Here is a 19,756-nt window from a genome sequence, read left to right as displayed (position 1 = left end):
TCAATAAGGCGAAGTGCCAGGCCCTGCACTTGGGTCACAACAACCCCATGCAACACCACAGGCTTGAGGAAAAGTGTCTGGAAAGCTTCCTGGCAGAAAAGGATGTGAGAGTTTTGGTTGACAGCTGGCTGAATATAAGCCAGTGTGTGCCCAGGTGGGCAAGAAGGCTAACAGCCTCATGGCTTGTATCAGAAATAGTGTGGCCTGCAGGATTAGGGAAGTAATTGTCCCTTTCTACTCAGCACTGGCAATACTTCACCTCCAATACTATGTGCAGTTTTGGGCCCCTAAGTACAAGAAAGACATTGAGATACTAGGATATGTCCAAAGAAGGGCAACGAGGCTGGTGAAGTGTCTAGGGCACACGTCTTATGAAGTGGCTGAGGGAATGAAGGTTTATTGGAATATTAATCTCAATATAACCAGTTAGATTGTGCCTGGGTCAGTGTGACCTTCGCTGCTGGGCCAAAGGCGGCACTGTGGTGCTTTACCTCAGAGATACTTTGGCTGCCAGAGGTTGCAGCAGGGCACTGAGCAAGTCCAGGCTTGTCAGGGACTCCGTTTACCTCAGGAGAGAGAGCTTCTGGCGATGGTGAAGAGAAGAAGGAGAGGATTCCGCTGGAGGGTTTAATGTCCAGATGTTTATTCCATGGTTACAGAGGTCTGAACTGGGGCAACTTCTCTTAACAGAATAGAGACCGCATGGTCTCATTAACTTTTTAAGCTCCGGGACAGGGGAAGGGGAGGGGATAGGTGAGCTACCAACCAGGTGAAAGGGGCAGGGTCTCAAGGGACTAGGGACACCTATACGGGCCAATGTCCCCCAGGCCTGAGGAGCAGCCTTTGAAATCGACCAACCATACGACGCCTTGCTGGAATGTTAAACCTGATTGACAGGGCACACTCAGCAAGGGGGCGAGGGGGCAGGGAGAGAGGCATAGGCACACCTGGGAAGGGACCCGGAAGTTTAAAACAGGACATTGCAACACACCGCAACAAAGGTTGTTTATTCTGAAAGAACAGGGGGCTGAGAGGATCTTAAAGGACTTTAAAGGACCTGAAAGGAGGTTGTAGCAAGACGGGTGTCAGTCTCTTTTCCGAGGTAAGAAGTGATATGACAGAAGTAAATGGCATCAAGTTTTGCTAGGAGAGGTTTAGATTGGATATTAGAAAAAATTTCTTCACAGAAAGGGTTATAAAGCATTGGAACAGGCTGCCCAGGGAAGTGGTTGAGGCACTACCCCTGGAGGCATTGAAAAGACATGTAGATGTGGTACTTAGGGATGTAGTTTAGTGGTTGCCTTGGCAGTGTTATGTTTGCACTTGGACTCAATGATCTTAAAGGTCTTTTATAACCCAAGTGATTCTATGGTTGCAGCAATAAAGCTTTTACTTTCAAGATACTAGGAGATTTAGGAGAGGCCGGTAAAATATCTACCTGTATTGACTGTTTTTGGTGGATGGTAGGTGCTGAATAAATAGGAAGATGCTGTGAGTCAATTTTTCACAATATTATCAGGAAGGAAAACTTTTTTCATTCTCTTGTACTATATATAAAATAAATAGCAATGTATCTCTTGGATTGATCTAAAAAGGAATAAATTTGCTTTGTTTCTTTGGTCAGCTACCCTTATTCATATCAGAAACATTGCTTACGTTAACATTTATGGAAGCTGTAATATAAAAAACAAGCAAATTATGGGTACACACTGAGAGGTAGTTTTCATTAGAAAGATTAATTTCTTCTATCTAGAAGACTAATCTACAGCTGAACTTCTTGCATGGTCTACTAGGGAGTTCTGATAATCCACACTTAGCATGTCCTTGGATTAGTTTTCATTGAAATCCCATTAGTGATTTGAAAGATAAAATATAAGTATGCTTACAAAATTTGAAAGCATTTTAGGCTGTATACTTGTTCAAAAATAATTGGAAAGTACAGAAATATAATTAACAGAAAACACAGTGTGACAACTATAATGAGCTTATCCTTCTGTCAAGAAAACCATTTAAAGTAGCTGTTAATTTTGAGGACTCTTCCAGGCATACTTATTTATGATGCTATTTAATTATACATATTACAGAGAGGGGGAATGCACTTTGCATCTTTCTCTGAAGCCTTCAGCATACAGAATAGTTCAGGAATAATTGGGAAACCTGTAGACTGACAATATGGACATTTTTATGCAAGCTGTTGCTTTCTTTTTTGTTTGAGTTGGTAACCTTTTCCCCAGAAATGTTAGTAAAATAAAATGCTGGAAAAAAAATCAAATATGCTTGAGAGTTTAGTTAAAGCATAGTTTTGCATAACCATTTAAAATAATGATTTGGGATTGTATGGATAATGTTGTTTACTGCTGAGTATCATCTCCTTCTATTATTCTCCAAAAGAAGCTAGAATAACATTTTTCCTAAAATGTATTAAGAGAATTGAACAGTGTGATAAATTATTCTTGCTTCTTCTGAGGGCTATGATTAGCATACTTCATTAGGGGATTGGACCATCTACATTGTAGCAGAATTAAGTGTTAAGGCTCCCAGTGGAAGAAATAAAATTCACCAACTTGTCAGCGGAGTCGTAACTTAATTGCTGATGTCCTGGGAAATTAAGGTAATAGAAAGGAGAGATTTCTTTTCTACCAAATCTTGTTCACCTTTTTTTATGTCACTGCAGGAGAGACATGTACTGAGTTAGTCCATAACTTTATAAATACAGGAAAAAACCCATCCTTGCAATACTTCTCACAGAAACAACATTGCATTAAATCCCAGTGTTATCTTTTCCTCCTTAAAAATTATACTGGATTAGTAGGAGAACTCAGACAGTATTTGCATTGGTTATGGAACTTGAATTAAGTTCATCAGATGGACAGATCTTACATGTGATAGAAACTAGGAGTTTTAGTTCTTGGATATGAATCCACAAGGTGTTAAAACAGATGATCCAGGGGCCTTTTCATCTTCGACAATAAAGGAGGAAAAGTTGACTTGTTTTAGAGGAGAGGCAAGATTCAACCTTATGTCTGACTACTTTAGGAGGTGCAACTCTCATGCCCAAAGCTGAATTACAATAATTTTTAATTTTTCCAAAAAGAAAAAAGCAATGCGTTGTTAGTGATGCTAGCTGCTTGTGTTGCTTCTAAAGACCTTCTAGAAATAGCTATGCTTGTAAAGAAATCAGAGAATAGTTTTTAAATGCTTAGGTCCTATAAAAAACAACAGCATGAGAGGCAGATGTTTAGTTTCTGGAAAATCTGTCCAGATGTTCAGTGTATTCTTTGCAGCTGGAACATTCTGTTTCTAGAAGGGTACTGACAATACCTGAAGCATTTTTAATACCAGTAGTTCTTGTTGTTGCAAGTTGCTCTCTATGTAGAGGAAAAAAGACGTGTCTCAAATTTGAAGAAGAGTACTATTGGAAATGAGAAAATATTAAAGGAACAAATTCTCATCTGAAAACTTCAGCTGCAGAGAACAGGGAAGAGAGTAATGTGTAGTTAGTAGCCATATGCTTACATATATGCTGTTTCAACTTGTTTCAGCTAAGCAATAAGTAGTAAGCAGATCTGAAAGGATATTATATGGCTGCCTACCCATAGAAGGGAAATGAGATCTATCTTCCTCCATTTCTTATTCAAAAATCAATGTGTACTTGGAATAAGAATGGATTTCCTTTCTAGCTGTCTATGACTGACAGTCTAATTTACTAGCTTTAAGTATAAAATAGGAAAACTTGTTTGTTTGTGTTTTCTATGAATACTGGTGATTCTATTCATTCTGTATACCTTGAAATTCTCAATTGTTTAATGTATATAAAAGCTTATGTGTCATATTTGTTACGAATATTTTTACTTGGTTTCAGCTGTACTAGATAAAGTTCTTGGTGATTATAAAATGTGTTTCACCTTTTAGATTCATATGGTAAAATGCCCACCTGAATTACTGGTATAGTTCTTTCTCTTTCGCTGTAAACAGTTGTGTATGCATGGAGGATACATCTGCTCTAGCACCTGGAAGACCTCCTCCCCCTCCTTCTTCACTGACCTTGGTCTCTGCAGGGCTATTTCTCATATATTCTCACTCCTCTCTTTCAGCTTCTGCTGTGCAGCAATTTTTCCCCTTCTGTCAGACATATGAGCAGCTTCTGGTATCTTCTCACAAAAACCACCCCTGCAGTACCCCCTCTACCAAAACCCAATAAAATAGTTTACTGTTTATTCTCTGTATTTTCATAGTGACCCACTGATTGAAGTCTTTGATACCTGTAAATGCAGTGCTGTTCATAGTCATCTCTTGGAATTAGATGTCATATGCTACTTATGGAGGCTGCCACTCCTTTAAAGACAAAATCCCACATTCATGTTGGGTATGGAATTTCCGCTGCGTCCTGGTTTAGGACAAATTAGGGGGGAAATCTCCAAAAGGGAGCCCCCCAAAACAAAACGAACCTCCAACCACCCCTCCCCCAACACCGGGTTCGGGAAGGAATTCCTCGGAGGAGCAAAGTGGAAAACAAAACCTATTTATTTACAAGTAACAAAAGAACACTCCCCAACACAAGAAAAGAAAAGGGACCAGACTGTGTTGTGAAGGGCGCCGAGCTTCTGTCGCAGGCTCCGGGTGTCCTGGAGCTCTCAGGTCAGGTCCGGAGCCGGTCCAGTATCTTCAGGGGAGGGTAAGAAAGAGAGAACAAAAGAAAAGGAAAAAAAAAAAAAACAAAAAACCAGCGCAAAAGCAGAAAGCAAGCAAGCAAGCAAGCAAGCAAGTGGCTAGCCAAGCCAAGCAGCAAAAGCCCAAAAGCAAAAGTGCCTGGGCACACACACCCCCCCCCCTCTCTTCACCATCCCGCCACAGCCAGATGGCCGGGGGGGGGAAAGGCACAGCTGCCAGACATAACACACGATATTGGGATAAAGGCTGTCACCCCACGACACGCTGTATTCTTAAGGCTAACAAAATATTAAGCCAGTCAGATGGACATTGGGTGTCATGGCCATAATTTGTAGGCTGCTAGAATATCTGGAATAGTCCTTTGGTTGCAGTAGGATTTATAAGTGCATGAAAAAGTTCCTTCATTGCATACTTCCAAGAAGTAGAGATTCAATTCTAGATATGAAAAAAGTAGTTCTTGATACATGGGGAAAAATTATCCCCTTCAGTGCTTAATTTCCTAACAGCTGAACTTTGGTAGTCAATTTCAGTGATATGGCACTAGTGTTCTGGAGATGTTAACCCTTTGGGAAGTCTCACATTTTACAATTGTTTTCATATGTGGATTTTATTTATTTTAAGATGCCATGTATACTTATACATATATATGTATGCGAATGTTTGAGACAAAGATTACCCTTCATTGTAGGATGCATAGAGTTAGCTTCAAAATTGATCTCTCTCCCAGTAATACAAAGCTTTTGAAGATGCAAGTCCTAGTGAAATATCTCCAAACTCTGGGTCCTTGAACTGGATATAGTGTGATATTCTTATAATTTAGACCATTTGTCCAGGATCTCAGTGTCAAATGTAATAACTCTGTATTTGGGTTTTTTTCTTTAGAATCATAGAATCATTAAGGTTGGAAAAGACCTGTAAGACCACAAGTCCAACCTTCAACCTAGCACTAGCACCATGTTCTCCACTAAACCATGTCCTCAAGTGCCATATCCACATGGTTTTTTGAACACTTTCAGGGATGGTGACTCAAACACTTCCCTGGGCAGCCTATTCCAATGCTTGACAACCCTTTCAGTGAAAAGATTTTTTTCTCATATCTAATCTTAACTTCCTCTGGTGCAACTTGAGGCTATTTCCTCTTGTCTTGTCACTTGTTACCTGGGAGGAGAGACCAACACCCACCTCATACCACCACCTTTCAAGTAGTTGTAGAGAGCAATAAGGTTTCCCCTGAGCTTCCTTTTCTCCAGGCTAAACAACAGAATCACAGAATATGCTAACTTGGAAGGGAACTACAAGGCTCATCAAGTCCAATACCCGGCTCTGTACAGGACCATCCCCAACAGTCAAACCATGTGCCCAAGAGTATTGTCCAAAAGCTTCTTGAAATCTGTCTGGCTTGGTACTGGACCACTTCCCTGGGGAGCCTTTTCCAGTGTTCAACCACCCTCTGGATGAAGAACCTTTTTCTAATATCTGACCTAAACCTCCCCTGACACAACTTGAGGCCATTCCCCTGTGTCTTGTCACTGGTCACCAGAGAGAAGAGATCAGTGTCTGCCCCTCCTCTTCCCCTCATGAGGAAGTTGTAGACTGCAATAAGGTCTCCCCTCAGTCTCCTCTTCTCCAGGCTGAACAAACCAAGTGATCTCAGCTGCTCCTCTTATGGCTTCCCCTCAAGACCAAGATGTGCTCCAGACACTTCACCAGCTTTGTTGCCCTTCTCTGGATGTGCTTCAGCACCTCAATGACCTTTTTGAAGTGAGGGGCCCAGAACTGAACACAGTAGTTGGGGTGTGGCCCCACCAGTGCCAACTACAAGGGGACAATCACTTCCATAGTCCGGCTGGCCTCTCTATTTTCGATACAAGTCAGGATGTCATTGGCCTTCTTGGCCACCTTGGCACACTGCTGGGTCATGTTCAGCCAGCTGTCAACCAACACTTCCACACCTTTTCTGCTGGGCATCTTTCCAGACATTCTTCCCCAAGCTTGTAGCACTGCATGGGGTTGTCATGACCCAAGTGCAGGACTCAGCACTTCAACTTATTGAACTCCATGTGGTCAGCCTCAGCTCATCAATCTAGCCAACTGTTATGAACAAGAGTGTTTGAGATTGCTTAAAAAATCACTGTCAAGTGAATGAGCAAAAGCCAGATCCCTCTCCAGCAAATCAACACTCTTGCCCAACTTTGTGTCTTCTGTGAACTCGCTTAGGGTGCACTTGGTCCCCTCACCCAGGTCCTCAGTAAACATGTTAAACAGAACTGTCCCCAATACTGAGCCCTGGGGAACACCACTCATGACTGACTGCCAGCTGGTTGTAACTCCATTCACCACCACTCTCTGGGCCTGGCCATCCAGCCAGATTTTTACCCAGCGAAGAGTTCACCTGTCCAAGCCATGGGAAGCCAATTTCTCCAGGAAAATGCTGTGAGAAATTGTGGCAAAGGCTTTAGTGAAGTCTAGGTGGACAATATCTACATCTTTTCTGTCATCTACTAAGCAGGTGACTTTGTCATAGAAGGAGATCAGGTTAGTCAAGCAGGTCCTGCCTTTCATAAACCCATGCTGGCTGGGCCTGATCCCCTGGTTGTCCTGTATGTATCACATGATGGTACTCAAGATGATCTGCTCCATGCCCTTCCCCAGCACTGAGGTCAGGCTGACAGGCCTGTTGTTCCCCAGATTCCCCTTTTGACCCTTCTTATAGATAGGTGTCACATTTGCTAATTTCCAGTCACCCGGTTTTATTACGACGGGGTTTTCAGGGTCTCTCCAACCCCGGCTGCCATAGGTGTCCAGATAGTGAAGTCCTGCTAATCACAACCTGTCCAGGTCCCTCAGCCAGGCTCTCAGCTGCAGGCAATCTTAGCAAGAAGCTCAGCTCTTAAGTGAGATCAGCTCTTTGGTGAATTCAGCTCTTTAATGATTTCAGCTCTTTGCTTGCTAAATGCCTCAGCAGATGCAGGGAGAGAGAGGAGAAGTGCCACATGAGGTTCCACTAAAGTGTCTTTATTGGCACCTTCTGTGAAGGGTCACAGTGACAGCTCTTCTGCAGAACTAGGCAGAAGTAGTTGTTTATATAGGGTATAGGAGTTTTGAGAAACAGTCCAATAGTAAGGGTCGAGGTGAATATGACCTATCGTCTTACAGAGAGATAATGCGGGTCTGAAGGTGGAAGAGGGGCTTTTTTGGTCCAGTCATCGTGACTAGGAATTTCTTATCTTAGGCAACTGACCGCCAGGGAGGCCTTGCAGACCCTGTGGCTGCTACAACCCAGAACCTCCCTGGTTGACCAGGGCTGCTGGTAAATGATTGAAAGTGGCTTGGTAAGCACTTCAGCCAGCTCCCTCAGTACCCTTGGGTGAATCTCATCTACCCCCATCGACTTGTGGAGGTCTAAGTGACACTGCAGGTCACTGACCATTCCCTCCTGGATTATGGGGGCTTTATTGTGCTCCCTGACTCTGTCTTCCAGCTCAGGAGGCTGGGTACCCTGAGGACAACTGGTCATACTAAAAGATTGAGGCAAAGAAGACATTCAGTACCTTGGCCTTTTCCTCATCCTTTGTTATTATGTTTCCCCCCTCATCCAAAAAAGGATGGAAATTCTTCTTCTCCCTGCTTTCGTTGCTGATGTATTTGTAGAAACACTTTTTGTTGTCTTTTACAGCAGTGGCCAGAGACAAAGCTCTCTGTTCTGCCATGCTAGTTGTCTTCTGTGCTGGTTCATCTTTGTCCAGGTTTAGAGCAAATTTGGGGAAGAATCCCCCAAAGGAGCTCCCGTGGGAAAAGCAGATCAATCGACCCCTCCCCCCAACTGGTCCAGGAGGGAAAAAATACCTCCTTGGAGAAAGGTGGAAAAAACCTGTTTATTAAACAATAAGACCAAAACAATATCAAACAATGAGACCCCTTGCCACTCTAAAAGAGATGACAAACTGAGAAATCCCCGGGTTCAAGCAGCAGCTCACTCAGTCTCTGATCAGTCCCTCCGGTGCTGGAATTGTCGCAGGCCAGGCCTGGCCCGGTGGGCCTCAGCTGCAGCTGCCGGTGCTCTCCTGGGTGTTCAGTCCAGAGCAGTTTCAAGAGGTCCAAAGAAAATGAAAAAAAACCAGTCCAGGGAACTTCTTTGCCTCAGCTAGCTAACACTAACTAAAAAGCAAAAGAAGAGCTCTGTCCCGCTGTCTGTCCGCAGACAACAGCAGTCCAGGAGCGGAATGTGGGGGAGTGGAGTGCAGTGTCTGAAAACAAACTGCGCGCTTCTTCTCTCTCCCCCTTCACTCTCTGGAACACTCTTAAAGGTGCAAAACTTATTATTCAACATAAACAGAATGAGACGATTAGGGATAAAAGCATCATATAGTCAACCCAGGACAGTCTTTCAGCATGGGGACAGCCTGCTTCTGCTCCTTTAAGATTTCCTTCTTAAAGCACATCCAGCCTTCCTGGACTATTTTGCCCTTAAGGACTGCCTCCCATGTGATTCTCTCAACCAGTCTCCTAAATAGGCCAAAGTCTGCCCTCCAGAAGTCTAAGGTGGCAGTTATGTTGACATCTCTCCTTATTTCTTTCATAATTGAAAACTATAATTTCTTGATTGCTTTGCCCAAGATGGCCTCTGACTTTCACTCTGAGCAGTCCTTCTCTATTTACAAACAGCAGGTCCAGCAGGGCGCCTTCCCTGGTTGTCTCATTTACCAGCTGTGTCAGGAAGTTCTCTTCCATTCATTCCAGAAACCTCCTGGACTGTTTCCTCTCTGCTCTGTTGTATTTCCAGAAGACATCTGGTAGGTTGAAGTCTCCCATGAGAATAAGGTCCAACAATCACAAGATTTCCCCCAGCTGCTTACAGAATATTTCATCTGCCTCTTCATCCTACTTGGGTGATCTATAACACTCTCACCAGGACATCTGCCTTCTTAGCCTTCTCCCTGATTCTTACTGTAGTGGATTGACTCTGGCTGGATGCCAGACACCCACCAAAACTGCTCTGTCACTCCCCTCTGTAACCAGACAGGAGACACAAAATATAACAAAAGGATTCATGGGTTGAGATAATGTCTGGTGGGACATCACTCACCAAATACTGTCACCGGCAAAACACTCAAATTTGAGGTATTAATTTAATTTATTACTCATAAAATCAGAGTAGGACAATGAGAAGTAAAATAAGATCTTAAAAACACCTTCCCCACATCCCTCCCTGCTTCCCAAGCTCTACCTCCTCCCCCCAAGCAGCACCGGGAGACAGGGAATGAGGATTATACTCAGTTCATCACAAGTTGTTTCTGCTGCTGCTCAGGGAGAGGAGTCCTTCTCTTGTTCCAATGTGGGGTCTCTCCCACAGGAAACAGTTCTCTATGAACTTCTCCAGTGTGAGTCCATCCCACGAGCAACAGTCCTCCCCAAATTGCTGCAATGTGGGTCACTCTTCCCACGGGATGCAGTCATTCAGGCACAGCTTCTTCAGTGTGGATCCCCCACAGGGTTACAAGTCCTACTAGGAAACCTGCACCAGCATGGGCTCCTCCCTTCATGGGACTGCAAGTCCCTGCCAGAAGCTACCAAAACCTGGCCATAAAACCCCAGTACACTTACTGATAAACACTCAATTCTATAATACCATCATGTGAGAGACTGAAATGATAACAGTTAATTACTCAATCGGACATTTGCAAAAGCAGCAGAGTGCTTTGCTGAGAGCAGGTTTGAAACCCCCAACCAAAAGCGAGGAGGAGAGTTTTTGGGTATGTGACGGCAAAGCCTCTGCTCTGCAAAAAACAGCCCAGGTGCAGAGGGGGTGCACATTTACCACCAGAGGATGACCACTACAAACTGACCTTTGTTTAGATAAACTTGTTGAGCCCTGCAACTGTATACTGGATAACCAGTGACTAATGTTGTTAACAAGCTGGGTTTTAAGCCAGATAAGGGAAAAGGCCCATAAGAAGCAGATCCTGTGTAGTGGGTTAATGCTTTTTATCATGTCAATGTCCTTCCTCTCGATAAGGCTCAGGTGGACAACTCATATATATACTCCAGTCATTCAGTGTCCCTCTAATCCTCCCCAAGTGATTTATTAACAAGAACAAGGTCATAACACATTATCAAGCTCCAAAGAATCAAAACACTCCCTAACATACAGGGCTAGCCCACTGCCTCTCCTTCCTTGCCTATCCCTTCTGAAGAGTTTATAGCCATCTTTTGCATCAGTCCAGTCGTGCAAATCATCCCACCATGTTTCTGTGGTGGCAACTGTCATAGTTTTCCTGATGTGCAATAGTTTCCAGTTCCCCCTGTTTGTTGCCCATGCTGTGTGCATTGGTGTAAATGCACTTTAGTTGGGCTAATAACCCTACTGCCTTTTTGTGGGGAGAAGCTCTTATTCATGTGACCATTCTCAGATACTTCTGGGATTTTTAACACATCATTAACCCTTGCATCCTTACTTTTGCATGGATCTCCATCCCCTACCTCCACAGATATGGCAGACTGAAGGACCTTGGTAGCACAATGTCCCTCAAACATTTGCATGGTACCCCCAGGCTTATCTCTGTTGAGCCTGGTTTTGTCCACATCCCCTTCAAGTGTAGTTTAAAGCTGTCTCACTGAGCCCTGCTAACTCCTGAGCTAAAATCTTTTTTTTCCCCCTTTGAGATGGATGGACCCCGTCTGTGGCCAGCAGGCTCAGTGTCATGTAAACTGACCCATGATTAAAACCCCCAAAATTCTAATGGTAACACCAGTCTCAAAGCCAGGTGATCATCTGCATGATTTTCCTGTTTGTTGCCCCATCATTCCCTGCAGGGAACTGGCAGGACAGAAGAGAACACAACTTGTGCTCCAGATCCTTCGACCAGTTGTCCCAAGGTCCTGAGGTCCCTCTTGGTTGTCTGCAGCCTTCTTGCTGGTACTTTGTTACTGCCTACCTGAAAAAGCAGTAACAGGTAATAGTGGGACCTACCAGGCTGGGAAGTATCTTGGTGATGTCCCTTACCCAGGCCCCAGGAAGGCAGCATACTTCCCTATGGGTTGGGTCCAGTCAGCATATTGGACCCTTTGTTCCTTTCAGAAGAGTCGCCAATGACTACTACTTTACTACTACAACCCTTTTTTTTTTTTTAACTGAGGAGGTCATGATGCAGTGGGTAGGCTGCCCTGCCCTAGGCAACCCCTCCAGCCTGGATGGACTTTCATCCACATTCTCATTTCCCTGGTCCTCAGATTCCAGGGTTCATAACTATTGTGTAAGGGCATCTGGGAAGGTGAAGTAGCTCAGGAGGGGATTTGCCTGCCATCCTGAGTAGAAACCCATTTCTACACCCCTCCATCTCTACAGTCCCCTCCTTCTTCCTGGTGGGGAGAGGGTAGGATATCTATTGCTTCTTGTGAAGTAGATGATGGGTCATTTGTCTAAGGCATGGTAGAATCCCGCTCCACTGGTCAATCTCCTCAGAGTCCCTGATACTTCTTAGCCTTTCTACTTCTCTCAGCTCTGCCACTGGGCTGAGCAGATTTTTGATCTGATTGCACTTCACACAGCTGTTTTCTCTGTTGCCCTGTGTTCTGGTTTAGGGCAAATTTGGTAGAAAACTTCCAAAAGGGGCCTCTCCAGAAAGCAAACCCACGCGGCCCCTCCCCCCAACCGGTTTGGGAAGAATTTACTCAGAGAGAAGTGGAAAAAACCTGTTTATTTATCAGGCAAAGCACTCTCCAACACAAAAAATGAACAATACCAGATGACAAAACTCATTCATTGCTCTAAAGAGATGACAAATTCAGAAAGTCTCTCCTGGGGGTGGTCATTCTGTTATCAGTCCCTCCGGCACTGGGAAAGGCTGCTGTCCAGAGTAGGTGCCGGTAGGCTAAAAAGTTCAAGCTCTCAGTGTTTCCCCGGGTCCCAGTCCAGAGCAGGTTCGAACGGTTCCAAAAAAAAAAGGGAAAGAAAAACAGTCCAGGGAACTTCTCTGCTTCAGCTAGCTAAACTAACTAAAAACCCATGGAGCGTGGTATTCTGCTTCATCCATGCCCAGACACCACAGTGGAGGAGTGAGAGCAGGCTGATAACAAAACTCTGTGCTTCTTCTTCTCCCCACCTTCACTCTCAGAGCCAGTCTTGGAGGCACAGAATATAATATCCAGCATAAACAGAACACCTGGTTGGGGATACAAGCATCATAACATCACCCTAGGATATCCTCTAGGAGCAGTGGCTGACTCTGGCACTCCTTGCAGCCTAAGACCTGGATGGCTGTGAGTTTTTGTGAACACTCCATTTGGGTTGCCACATCCTTTCTGGTGTGCACAGAGGAAACATTCTGTCTAAGTCAAAACCATATCTGTGCTCCCTTGACGAGGGTGATGGCCATCAACTCAGCTAACTACTCCATCTGCAGAGCCTCAGTGCTCTCCCTGCACACCCTTCCTCGTGGTCTGCCATGCAAACAGCTGCACCTTGCCATGCATTGTTTGTGGGGTCTTTTTCCACAGAAGGTGGAAAAATCCCACTTGGCTTTTTTTTTTTTTTTTGTTCAAGTCTATTGACAGATGGGTGCTGTAATGCAGACAAGAATGTTTAACTTCCATGCCTTGCATCTCTCACAGTAACCATCTGTGTAAAGCATAAAGGTGGTACAGACTGTGATATGTAATGTAGTTAATTCATGCTGTATAAACAGATATGTGTGGGTATAAAATATTGTAGAAATAATGTTTTAACCTCCCCAGCCAGGAACGGAGTTCTATTCAGATTGTAACTAATTCCTGGCAGCTCAAGATAGCATCAGGCCTGTTTAACGTCTGAATGGGACCTTCCTGGACCATCATGATCACTTCCTTGTCTCCTGTACCTGGGAGATAACATCGGGGCCTTCCTGGCCCATGATTAATTGCTGTGTCCCAAGAATTTCACTAGATTCAGACACGTCCTGATTGCATCTGGGTACTCAGGGACCGATACCAACATATTATATGTGAAAGCAAACCTCCCCTGTGTACCTAGACTTCTGTCTGCAGACCGGGACCCCGTCTTTGTCTATTTCAACATATGTATGGAAATGGATTTATGTTCAAAGAAGTGAATAGAAAGATGTGGTCATCTTTGCCTCAGGCAGAATAAACTGTATATAAACCGGACGCTGGAAACACTCAGGGTGAACCTTTGAGGGGAAGCCGTCACTCTGTTGGACAAACCTCTGGTTTCACCCAGCGCCTGTACCCGGGACTGACGCTGTCTTGATTGTGGTGGTTGCTCGAAATTCTATTTTTTTGTAATTGACCCAATAAATCGTTGTTAAGTTTTTCATAATTTGGCTATCGATTTGATCATTTATAACAAAGACTAAGTTGAAAACTGTTATAGAAACTTTCAGAGGAAATAAGGAGTTTTGTCCCTGAAATACCATAAATTTTTTAAAACAGGAATAGCTGCTTTGTAACTTGGGGAGGGTGAGAATCCTATGCTTTCATGCTCTCTCTACTGGGTGTTTTTTGATAATAATTTTCAAATGTAGTATGGGAGTTCTGAAAATTAGTTCATAATATGGAATGCATCCAGTATAACAGAATATGAAGAGACTTCTCATCGAACATGAAAGAAAAAATATTCTGTTTCACTTCATTGTTTATTTTAACCAAATCTCAAATCAGACTATCTTTTCTGATTTGTTTTTCAGAGTGATATAACTGAAAGTGCTTTTCCTATATTTGAGGAAGAACGAATTGATGATTGGACGGTATTTTAATAAGTAGCTGTTGTATTACGAGAATAAGAAGATATCTGGGGAGTTGGGAAGAACTGGATTTTGACCCTAGTCTAGCAGCTCTGCTGCTCACTTAAACACAGATGAATGAAGACCCCATTTGGAAAATCACCAGGTCAGCGGTCCAGAGCTGATGCAGGTGAGGTGTTACTGAATTTGAGTATTGTTGTTTTTTAGTGGGTAAAAAAGTGTCCTTACAGATTTTTCCTATGTACTCATGGTTTTATGAAACTGTTACTGTTTGGTTTTGATTGAGACGGTTGATGGTTGTTGGGTTTTTTTAAGATAAGAATTATTGGAATTGTGGGATTGAAAGGATATACATAAATTTAAGCTGTACAGAATTACATTTATGAAGTTGTACTGGTTTTGGCTAGGATTGAGTTAAATGTCTTTGCAGTAACTGGCCTGGTGCTATGTTTTGGATTTGTGCTGAAAAGTGTTGATAACATTGATGTTACTGCTGAACAGTGCTTATACAGTATCAAGGCCTTCTCTCTTTCTCATGTTGCAAGAGAAAGACAAACATAGGTGGTGATGGAATTATTTGCTGGATGTTTCCTAATTTTAGGTGTAGATTAGGAAAGTGTACCAGGTAGTCATTATTAGGAGACTTCAAAACCAACCTTAGTTTAAGGCAATTTTATGGGGTGCAGACTTTGAAATGTTATCTCCCCTTAGTTTTAACCACTCCCCTTTCAACAATAAGAAGAGACAAATATGAAGAGATAAGTGAAAAAATAGTTTACTAAAAAAAAACCCCAGCAATAAACAAGAAAACAGCAATAACCACTAGATACAAAGGTGCTGAGTTACATGGCCCTCTCCCCGAGAAAAAAAGAGAACAATATGGCTACCACCTGGACAGCCCATGTGGCCCAGAGGACAAAGACAAGATGGCAGAGAAGCCCTCTTCTCCAGACTGTGCAGCCATGAGAGAGAACAAAGGAAAACAGAACAGCAACCAAGCCTCTGCAGTTCCAGAACTCCCCCCCACCCCCAAACAACAAAAGGAGCAGGGAAAAAGAAAACCTGGAAAAACCTATTTTTGTCCAAAAGGCTCCAATGCTGCCGAAACACTGGAAGAAACTTCCTGACAGTTGCAGACTCAACCTCCACTCAGTAGCTTGAAACTCATGTAGAGTGGCTCCAATGCTGCTGAAATGCTGATTCCTGTGAGGCAGTGGGAGGCAGGGACTCTCTTGCTCTTTTCTTGCTGAAAGACCATGCAATATGATATAAATTAAAATTATAGTGAGTTTGCTGTATTTTATTAAAATAATTTTAAAAAAATAACTGGGAGAAAAAAGCTATCAAAAGCACAACTAGGTTAAGTGACAAGAAGCTGGAATTAGAAAACCAAATCAGTTGTTATGAGTTAGAAGTAGTGGCTTCTTTGAAAAAGCTAGTTTTCCTCTGTCCTGCCTGTCTGCCTACAAAGGTGCAAGGAGCACAGTTGCCTGTCTCAAACACCATCAAGGTGTCCAGGTTCCAGCCAGGACAGAATTAATTTTTTTCAGTAGCCAGGAGGGGGCATGACTGGAGTATGGAGGTTATTCTATATCACCTCATGTCATTGCTGGGAGCAGGAGAAAGGGCTCTTTTATGGGGAGAAGGAGCTCCTTCCAGAAGAGAAAATATGGCAGAGGGAACCTTCCAGTATTGTCTGTTATCGTGGAGTTTTCCATGTGAATCATTTCTTTTCTTGTACATTCTGTTATTAATATTGCTGCTGTTACTGTTTATTATCTTATTGCTGTTTCCAACAAATTGTTCTTATCTCAACCCGTGATCTTTTCTTTTTGTGCCTCTAGCTCTCCTCTCCAGCTATCCACAGTGGGGAGGAGGAGGTGAAAACAGGGGAGCAAGAGAGAACAGTGTGTGGTTTGGAGAGTTGGTGGGGGCACTGAATTGGGAAGTACCATTCCTAAACCACGACACAAGGTCACAGAAGGAACTTGCCATAAGATAAGCCACCACAGTAGGAACTTGACTTAAGCACAAAAGGGAGGAATTTGCAACAGGAAGGCACTAATTCCAGGCCTGGTGAGTGTCATGGTTTGAGCCTGGCACAGAGCCAGTGCCCCCCATGAAAATGCCTCACCCTGGTGTCTGCTGTGAGATGTGACCAGGAATAAGCAAAACAGGCTCTAACTTAAACATAAAGACCACTTTATTACTTAAACTACAGGAAAATAGGGAGAGACTATAAGGAAAAAGAAGAAAAGAATTGAAAACCTTACAAAAAAAAACCATTTTCCTCCTCCCCCACCACCTGACTTTCCCAATCCAATACATTCTCCCAAAACAACTGCCCAGCCTTGGCCCCACACGTTAGTATACTCAAACTTCAGTTCATGAAGAGGAAAGGAGTCCTTCTTGTTCCATAGGCTTCTCCTGGAAACACACTGAAAACCTCGTGTGCTTCCCTGTCACTTCGGCACCGCCCGGAAAGTCCATTTGCCGCTTGTGACATCTTCCTTCCATGCTCAGTGCTCTCACCACCGAGACATGGCCAGAGCTGCTTTTAGGGTTGTCTTTCAAGGATGCCTTGTCTCACTCCAAAAAGGCACAGTCTCTGCTTTTGGGACATCTGTCCCCCCCATATTTTTCCAACCCCCTGGGGCCGGGGGGTCCTCACGAAGAACCTTCCTGGTTTTGAGGCACTGCCTCCCCCTAAATGCAGTCTGTGTCACAGGAGCAACTGAGTCCATGGCTACAAGAAAAAGTCCAGCCAAAAGGCCACTCCAAATCATCTCCCCCCATCCAATCATCTCCACATTCTTCGGGCCAAAGTCCTTGTCTCATCTCATCTCTCATCTCCCTTCTTATTCAGCTTCGAGGAGGATTAGCATTTTTGCAAGGCCCCAATCATGCAAGAAAGGGTTAAAAGTTTTCAGTCTCTGTCTGTCCTGGGACGAGATGATACTCCCACACGTGCTGCTGCTGCGGCCGGCCGCTCTCCCTCCCGGAGGGGGGGGGGGGGGGCTGGCCGCCCGATGTCTCGATGTCTCTTGGGGCTCTGCCACCCTTCCATCCTTGAAAGCCCCTCAACCCCCACCTCTGTCCAGGCCCCTGGCCTACCGCATGGCCGCCCCTCCCCCGCCCAGCAGCAGCGGGCTGGGCGGGGGAAGAGATCTGACCTCTTCGCCCGACGATGTCCCAAAGAGGAAGTGCCAGGGCAGTGCCTTGCTTTTAACCCCTGTGTATTCTCGGAGGTGTGTCCAAACCCCACTGGCTACACCAGGTGTCAGTATGAAACCCAAAACCTTCATTGGTTTGACCACAGCTTCCCAGAATTCCCACTCCTTCCTGGTCAAACCACGACAGTGAGGCAAGATCTGGTTAGCACATCCTGGTTAATGCATCCAGACAATAATTTCCACTGTGGAAAAGAGAGCAACTGCTCATACACATATCACCCCAAGTTATGGGAACAGCATCTGTAACCACTCTGTGATACTTAGAACTTGGACTGTGTAAAGGTGGTACCCTCAGAAGAACGATTCTGGGACCCCCACCACTGAGAAGCCTGGAGTGAAGAAGGACCAATGGGATGCCGCTGTATTCCGGGGTGGTGACTGTCTTGTGCTTATTTTCTCTCTCTCTCTCTCTCTCCGCCCTTTACTCTTTTCTGTTTCTTTCTATCTCTCTACCTCACATTTATTGTAAAATGAAATCCGTATTGCATATGGTCTCATTTGCTACTTGGTCAGAAGCATCTCTCACTAATCAGATCTTACCAAAACAAAAGGCCTTTATTTGCTGTAAAGTAGGTTTAAAAGAAGAGAAAAATATATTTGACAGAAGTATCCAGGTTTTTGAAGTTTACCTCTACTGGGAAACAGACTTAATATTTCCATCTTGAGAAATAAAAGATAACACCCAAAATGGAGAAACAAAGGAAAGCCAAACTTGTTGCTTATCTTTTCACAACAGTAGAGCATGTGTCTACAGTCTCAGTAATTTTGTTAAAATATAGAGCAGACTCCCAGGATATAGTTTCAGTAGATCAGTCAGCTCCTTAGTGCTTGGCCTTGTGTTTGTGCTTCTAATTAGAGCATGTTTCTCCTCAATATAGGTGAATCCTGATTTTTTTTTAATTAACATAATCCAGTTGAATTGTCTGTGAGGTAAATTGTGATTACTCTGGTGTCCTGGTTATTGGTATTGTCTTTTGTCCTGGTTATTGGTATTGTCTTTGCTGTTCATTTTTCTTATTTCATTGCAGTTTACAGTAAATTGTTCTTATCTCAAGCTGTAATCTTTACCAGTTTGTGCCTCCCATTCTCTTCTCCATCCCACCATGTGGGGTGGGGGGAGAAAAGTGAGCCAGTGGCACATGGTCTGGGGTGTTTTTGGTGGGAACACTAAATTGGGGAATACCATTCCTAAACCATGACACCTTGTGTTTACATTTATATTTCAACTTTTTGAGCCTAGTGATCACTTGTTTTATGCTGTACAAATGTAATGCATTGTCCTTTACAGTCCTTCCTAGCTGTTACCAGTACTGTCCTTGGGAATTAAGAGATTCCACTCCCAGATTCTACTACTTTAAGATGCAATGAAATCTTTTGGGAGAGTCAGGAATTCATTTGACCACTCTTCTCCTGGTCTGGTTTCCCAAACTCTTGGAGTTGACTTAGGGCGGGCAATATTAGGTGTAAATAAACACATCTCTGAAATTTTCAGGTCATTCAAAGTAATTCTGAAAGACATAAAATCAAGATTAATTCTCATGTGATTGCATGGTGTTTCCACAGCAGATACTGAAATATGATTTTTAAATGTCCAGCTTTTGCTGCCTGCCATAAAGACAGGATATTCTGAGAAATAAGCAGCTGTGGTTTGTTTTGAAGAGTCCATCTAATTTTGATAGACTGAATGGAGAGTACCATCTGATATGATGACAATTTAAAACGTTACTAGTAGCTTTCTCCAATCCCTCTTCCTTTTCTTTCCTCCTACCTGCTCCAATTGAAATGTGTGTACTTTCTCTACAGTCCACACCCTCAAAGAATGTTTATTTTATTTCTGTGTTGTCTTACCCTTTTTCCCTCTCTGTAAGGTAGAAGCATTCAGAAACAAGGCTCCTAGTTTTGCTATTGAATTTAACAGTATTTTAAGGATACATTAGGTAGAATTAATCCAGGCTCAAAAAGCAAAGACCAACTGGCAATTAAATGCTTAAGTCATTTGTTCTTGACTTTTTATTATTGAAAATATTTAGGTTTTTAGTCATGAGAGATTGAGCCATATATATTTTCTTCTTCCTCAGATCTATCCAAGTTTGACTGTTTGCTGCTTATTATAAA

At 43.5% G+C, this 19,756-nt stretch overlaps 1 protein-coding gene across 3 annotated transcripts in view; it reads left to right on the top strand.

The window, feature by feature from the left end:
- Window positions 1-19,756, top strand: part of LOC135459272 (spindlin-Z-like) — a 104,819-nt gene that overhangs the window by 47,942 nt on the left and 37,121 nt on the right. For all 3 annotated transcript variants that reach the window (XM_064735050.1, XM_064735052.1, XM_064735051.1), the window contains exon 2: window positions 14,352-14,577. In XM_064735050.1, coding sequence (XP_064591120.1) covers window positions 14,526-14,577 — 52 coding nt within the window. In that variant the 5' untranslated portion in view covers window positions 14,352-14,525. The remainder of the gene's footprint in view (window positions 1-14,351; window positions 14,578-19,756) is intronic.

This window comes from Zonotrichia leucophrys, chromosome W (assembly GCF_028769735.1).
Source record: "Zonotrichia leucophrys gambelii isolate GWCS_2022_RI chromosome W, RI_Zleu_2.0, whole genome shotgun sequence".
NCBI classification, from domain to species: Eukaryota; Metazoa; Chordata; class Aves; order Passeriformes; family Passerellidae; genus Zonotrichia; species Zonotrichia leucophrys.
Note: the sequence above shows the minus strand (reverse complement) of the source record. Positions and strands in the feature narration are given on the sequence as shown.